The sequence below is a fragment of the Orycteropus afer genome, unplaced genomic scaffold, assembly GCF_000298275.1.
Source record: "Orycteropus afer afer isolate SDZICR_OR568_19922 unplaced genomic scaffold, OryAfe1.0 scaffold00237, whole genome shotgun sequence".
NCBI lineage: Eukaryota > Metazoa > Chordata > Mammalia > Tubulidentata > Orycteropodidae > Orycteropus > Orycteropus afer.
This window is the reverse complement of record NW_006921824.1, coordinates 4,780,359-4,786,554: the sequence shown is the minus strand read 5'-3', so window position 1 is coordinate 4,786,554 and position 6,196 is coordinate 4,780,359. Positions and strand designations below refer to the sequence as shown.

At 39.5% G+C, this 6,196-nt stretch overlaps 1 protein-coding gene across 1 annotated transcript in view; it reads right to left on the bottom strand.

The window, feature by feature from the left end:
- Positions 1-1,938: 1,938 nt before the first annotated feature.
- The window catches only part of RHOJ (ras homolog family member J), a 160,198-nt gene continuing 155,940 nt past the window's right edge, over positions 1,939-6,196 (bottom strand). Inside the window, exon 5 of the mRNA XM_007949092.2 lies at positions 1,939-2,085. Coding sequence (XP_007947283.2) covers positions 1,939-2,085 — 147 coding nt within the window. The remainder of the gene's footprint in view (positions 2,086-6,196) is intronic.

Genomic DNA, 6,196 nt, shown 5'->3' with positions numbered 1-6,196 from the left:
TAAAATTTGAAATGGGGAAGAAGGGAAAACACATTTCAGAAATTCTAAACAAATGATCAAACAAACAGTTGGCGGCAGGTGTCATGGAAGGTCTTAGTAGAGATTGACCTACACCATATACTTCTTTGAGTGCTTCCTTCAGTAGAAGGGATTAAAAAGACTGTTCCCCAGCCCAGCCTCCAACAGAGGGAATTTGAATCTGGAAATTCTTAAACTAATACTGTTGTAATTTCATGCTGCAAAGCAACACTTTCCTTATGCAACTGATTTTTTTTTTTTTTCTTTCTTAAAACGACCTACCTAGGAGTTTCCAGAGTACTTATAAGCAAATAAAATTAATCAGAAGCCCCCATAGCCTCCAGTTAAAAGCAAGAAAGCAATTCACTTTATGACAAAAGAATTTCCGGCTGTTTGGAAGATTTGTATGGAAAGGGCACATAATTCCTAACTGGAAGTTTTACTTCTCCAAGGCCAACATCTCGGTTCTAAAGACTCTGGGCGGCAGGGGAGAAACTGATGCAGAGCTTGACACCCACATCCTTAGCCGTCAGAAAGGCCTCTGGGACAATGAGTACAGAAGATAGGGAGAGGCAATATTTTAGTACCAGTTGTACCTGAAGAAGAGACCCTGAGAGGCACAAGCAGTTAAGTACTTGAGTGCGAACTGAAAAGTTGATGGTTCCAGTTCACCCAGAGGTCCCATTGAAAGATCACAGCTGTTGAAAACCCTACTGAGCACAGTTCTATTCTGATACACACAGGGTCATTGTGAACCAGAACCAATTCAAGGAGAACTTTTTTTTTTTTTAAAAAAAAACAGCCCTGCAAAATGTCATTAAAATGGAATGGGAGCCCACATGGGGTAAGCCAAGAAGCACTTTTATTTGAAGCAAGTGGAAACCTTGAGACACTTTTCTTGACCTTTGGAGAGTTCTAAATATTTGCTTTTTCTTGCCCAGTGGCAGCTCCTTCTTTCAGACCAGGTTATGATTGGGGAGACCGAAAGGCATGGGAGAAGGGGTGAAGTTGAAGGAGGGACAGGGCATGTGCTGGAAGAGGGAGGGAACAGGTCCTGCCACACTCCTCCACCCAGGCAATTTGGATGAAAACAGGAATACCACTGTCTTAAACACATTTCTAATTACCATGGTCATGTAATATGGCAAAAATTAGGCCACTCATCAACTGAAGTATTTCTAAGGTGAATCTTTGGCAAAAATGTGGACCTGCAACAATTCAGATGACATTTTCTTTCAATCAGGTTAAAAAATTATGATGCTGTATGGATATGTCCATGAGGTTTAGAGTTTTCTTTTGTCATCTTATAATAGTCATGCATTCAGAGGTACATGTTGGTTCTAACAGCTTTGGTAGAAACATTGTGGAAATAGAAGTGACTATAAAACATCATGTCTTTAGTCTAATTTGGTATAAATTTATAAGGCCTGAGTAAATTGGAAATTAGCAAATTTCTTGAAGTAGTACAGATGAATGTAAGACACATGGCTAGAGTAGCAGATTCAGAAAAAAGTGGTTAGTATTGTATTCCAATGTTCTATAAAAGGCATCAAGTAAGGCCACAAATACAAAAATTGTGTTCCTCTTTCGGTTTTCCTGCGATGATCTCCTGTCAGCATCATGCTCATAGGAGGAGGACATGTAAAAAAGAAAGATGACTTCTGACTTTTGTTTCCAACGCGAAGCTGAAATCCAGGCTCAGCAGTCTCCCAGATGTGCAGAGTGGCTGCTGCTGGCTGGCAGGGGTTCGTGGCAGTTGGCTGACTTGCATGCGGTGCTTGGGAGGGCTCCCAGAGTGAAGGAGCAGTCTCTGGGTGAAGTGAATGTCTTTCTGGCCATGCCCTCCTTTTGAGTTGAGCTTGGATTCAATATTGGCTGCTATTCTTACCCTGCCATGCAGTGCAGTGGGTCTCAGCAACCTCAGACAACTGAGCAGCAGCTGTGACACCCGGAACAGTGTTTCTTCTTTTTCTTGGGGTGGAAAATGGTGAGGATTGCTTCATCAAACACCGCTTTGAGACCTTTCTGAGTCAGGGCTGAGCATTCCAAGTAGCACTGTGCTCCGATCTTAAACATAAAAGAGAAAAAGGCATGAGATGCTGCTGCTCAATAAGGACAGAAAAGCACGGAGGTGGCAGCCCCTTGCCCAGTCAAGTACCACACTCTGTCCTACAAATGGCTCTGGGGATGGTTTAGTATTTATTTTTTTTCCTTTGCATTTAAATTTCAATTTGTTCTTTTTTTTTATTTTTAAAATTACTTTTAATTTTTCTAAGGAGCTCTGGTGGCATAGTGCCTAAGGCATTTGACTGCTAACCAGAAGGCTGGTGGTTCAAACCCACCAGCCTCTCCTTGGAAGGAAGACTGGGCAACCTACAGCCATAGAGATACCACCTCGGAAACCCAAGGAGGGGTCGCTATGAGTTGGAACTCAATGGCAGTGAGTTTTTTTTTAATTTTTATATTCTTATATTAGCAAGGGAATCCTTGGGTGGTGCAAAGAGGTAATGCCCTTGGAGGCTAACTGACAGCTGGAGGTTTGAATCCGCCTAAAAATCCCTGGGAAGAAAGGCCTGGTGATCTCCTTCCAGAAAGTCAGCCATTGAAAATCTTATGGAACCCAGTCCTATGGCAACCTCATGTGTGCTACGTGTGTTGGAGTTGACTCTATGGCAACTGGTTTTTTATACTAGCAATGAATGGTTGTGGATCACTTTTGGTAAGCAACAGATTCCAAAAGTGATCTACAACCATTAATTCTTAATATAAGAACATAAAAGTACACAAATACATAAAATTCAGAGGGCAGATTTAAATGTATTTTATGAATGGTAGGGCTACATGATGTTGTTTTAATATCCTCTCATTTGTATGAAGACTCTGTAAATCACATAAAAGTGAAATGTATTTAATTCTGTATGTGGTAAGTCCAACTGGTTGACAAAGCACAAAGAAAGCAGGTGGTACGTATTTGTACTCCATGCTTGATTGAAATGTGCTTCTGATAAGGTATCTCTCAGCAAGATAATGTCTGCTTGGCATTATTACTGAGTTTTAACATGAATTTAAATGACCTAATTTAAAAAAGGTTTTTTAAAAAATCAAAACACATAAAAATAAAAACCGTAACACTTACTGACAGACATCATTTTTGTCAGTACTGAGTTTGTATTTAAAAACATAGTTTGTGCTTGGTTAGGCCTTATTTTAAATCTTTGGCTGATTTCATACTATGGTGTATTTGATCACAAAATTCCCAAGTGAAATACAAAAATTCAGGGTAGAACTATAGATTCTTAAAACAACAAGAACAACACAAAAAATAAAAAGGAGGCCAGAGCAGACCGTGTTTGGCAAGCAGTTTCATGTGAAAGAGTCTTAGTGGTGTTAGTTGTACAAGCTTAGTATGAGCCAGCAGTATGATGAAGGTATTCTAACGTTCAGGACATTTGGACAAATGCTTTTACTTTATGCTTCATTTTATAAGGATAATTTTGAAAATTAAAGCAGATCTAGTAGAGGGTGGCTGTATGTTGAGTAGCTAAAGCAGGATAGCAAACTCATATTACTGTTAGGGCCAGTAGTTACTATAGAGGAAAGCAGAGCTAGTGAAAGGCAATAGGGAGAGGTGGGGATTGTGGTAGACTGTGAAGTATATGACTCCCTCTACAGTGGGCAGTCTTAACTCAGCTTTAGACAATTGTTTCCCATCTTTGTATTTTTCAGGAGCTGGAAAGTAGATTTTTATTTAATATTTACCAATTAAAAAAAAACAAAACAAAACAAAAAACCCTTTCTGGACCAAACAAAACATTTATGTGGATGTATTTGGCAGCAGCCAGCATGCAATGTCTGGACTAATGGAACTAGTAGTTTCACTTAAGAGTTGGAACAGATCCAGAAGGTAAAGTGAATTGTTTAAGGGCACCCAACTAGAAACAGAAAAACCTAGACCTAAAATTTAGATCTCTTGATGTGTGTTTTTTCCCCTTGTTCCATGACAGTAACTGTGATCCTTATTGTTCAACTCTGTAAGAAGCCAGTCAAGTTGCAATTAGCAAAATGAAGTTGTCCATCCATTTAGAAGGCCACAGATGTGAAAACAAACCACAGTATGATGTTCTGTTGCTCAAGGGTTTTGTTGGACACCGTAAGATATGCTAATTGGGCCAGAAAAAAATATTTCCTAATTTTCCCAAATGATATGTACTTTTCTTTTTCTCTTCCTGTAGAGAATTATGAGCCAAAAGAAAATATGAAAAGAAAGGATGCTGGATGTTGAAAACCCATTTTATGGCTTTCATTTTGACTATGGTCTGGCCTTTGAAGGAAATAACTTTTTAATTATTAAACAAAACCAAAGCAGATGGATAAAGAGAGGGATAAAGGGCAGAGAAAATTTTCCTAATAATGTCATGAAATCTTATCTGTTGCATTTTGGGATTGTGTCCAATGCTTGATATGAACACATGAATCTATGAATGTGTCAGCTGAATTGGCATGTGAAAGTTCTCATCAGCCATCTGCAAGAAGTGCTGTACATCAGGGGCTGTGCTGTCTGGAATACCTCCCATCAATGATCACAGGCCTCAGGTTGTTAAATCTGCAAATTACAGGTGAGCTGTTCTGAGCTCGGTTCACACGTGGGGCTCTGGGACCTCTGCTCTTGGCCATAAGGAGGCTCTTTCCTCCTCTCCAGAGTGCTGCTGACAGTCTGTCAGAGTTCGCCTTTTGATGGTGCAGGAAAGCCCACGCTTGTCTTTCCAGTTCAAACATTTCAGGAGATAATGAAACAGTTGATAAAGGTATTATTGTGACTGGTTAACATAATATATTGTACTGAAAGTTCCAGGAAAATTAGCAAACAGATTTTGGGTGTAATTTGGGAAATAGGTTTGAGAAATATAACTGAGTTAAGAGTTGGGTATTCTTAATGACTTATCAAGTACTCTGGGGTTGAGAGAATTCATTCCAGCTCAGGGAAATCATCATAAAAATGTGAAATGGAAAAATTTCCCAAGGAAATATAGCTTTTCTTACAGCAGCAACCTCATCTGCCTCTTGGAGCTAAGTGACCTACACAGCCAAATATTTAGAACTAATTTATAAGCACTTAGGATTCGAGGGTCCTTGCTGACATCCACATGTTAGTAATCTGGAATATGTTTACCAAAATGACGTGTTTTCAAGAAATAATGAGATTGAGGAAAGTAAACTGAGAGGACATTTTTTTTTTTTCCTGATAATTTTATAACAGTAGCTAAAATGTCTCAAAAACTGGGATATTTATCAGAAGATACAAGATTCCAAAAGAAGAAATTAAACTCCCCTCCCCCTAAAAGCCCACGATGATTTATCACGTGGAATAAACCTAACACTTCTTCCAGGTTGTTCTGGACATGTACCTGGAAGCAGTAAAGGCAAAGAAGCCTTCCAGCTGCAGATATGTCTAAGGTGGCACATGGCCATCACAACAAATCCAGTTGGGTTTGCTGAGCTAGATCTCATGCTATGTTAGCTCATTTCATCTTCACAAGAACCTTAGCAGATGCATCTGTGACCATCCTCATTCTGCAGCTCAGGAAACTGATGCCCAGAGAGGGTAAAGTAAGCTCCCTAAGATCAGGCAGAGATGAGCCTTGAATTGATCTCCTGATGCAGTCTTAACTGCTTTGCAGCACTGTCTATAGAATATGAAGGGATTGTGGCTGAAGGAGAAAAAAATTAACAAATGGGAGCAGTTGTTATGGATGGACATAGCAAAGGTGATGAGTGAAGAAGGGAAGAAAAAGGTGTTTTCTACATATGAAGAGAAGATGTTAGTGGAATAAACAGAGTAAGCTTGTACCTAAAGAAATAGTATCAGAAGTTCTTTGTTCCTTATTGAAGAGTTAGAATACTTACAAAGAAGGTGACTAGAGAGCCAAGGAAATGAGAAGGAATCAAATGGCTGTGAGAGAGTCTATGCCACCAAATCAACATTATTGTCCAATCGCTGAAAGAAGGAAAGTGTTTCTAGGGCAGATGGCTTTGCTGCTGGCTTTTGTTTGTTTTTAAGACATTTTGAAGCAGGGATTGCCAACTGAAGAGTGGATAATATAAATGCACTGTTGTGTGAAGGACAATAGAGAGTGGTGGGGACTGTGGCAAACTGAAGAACACATACTCTGTCTAAAAA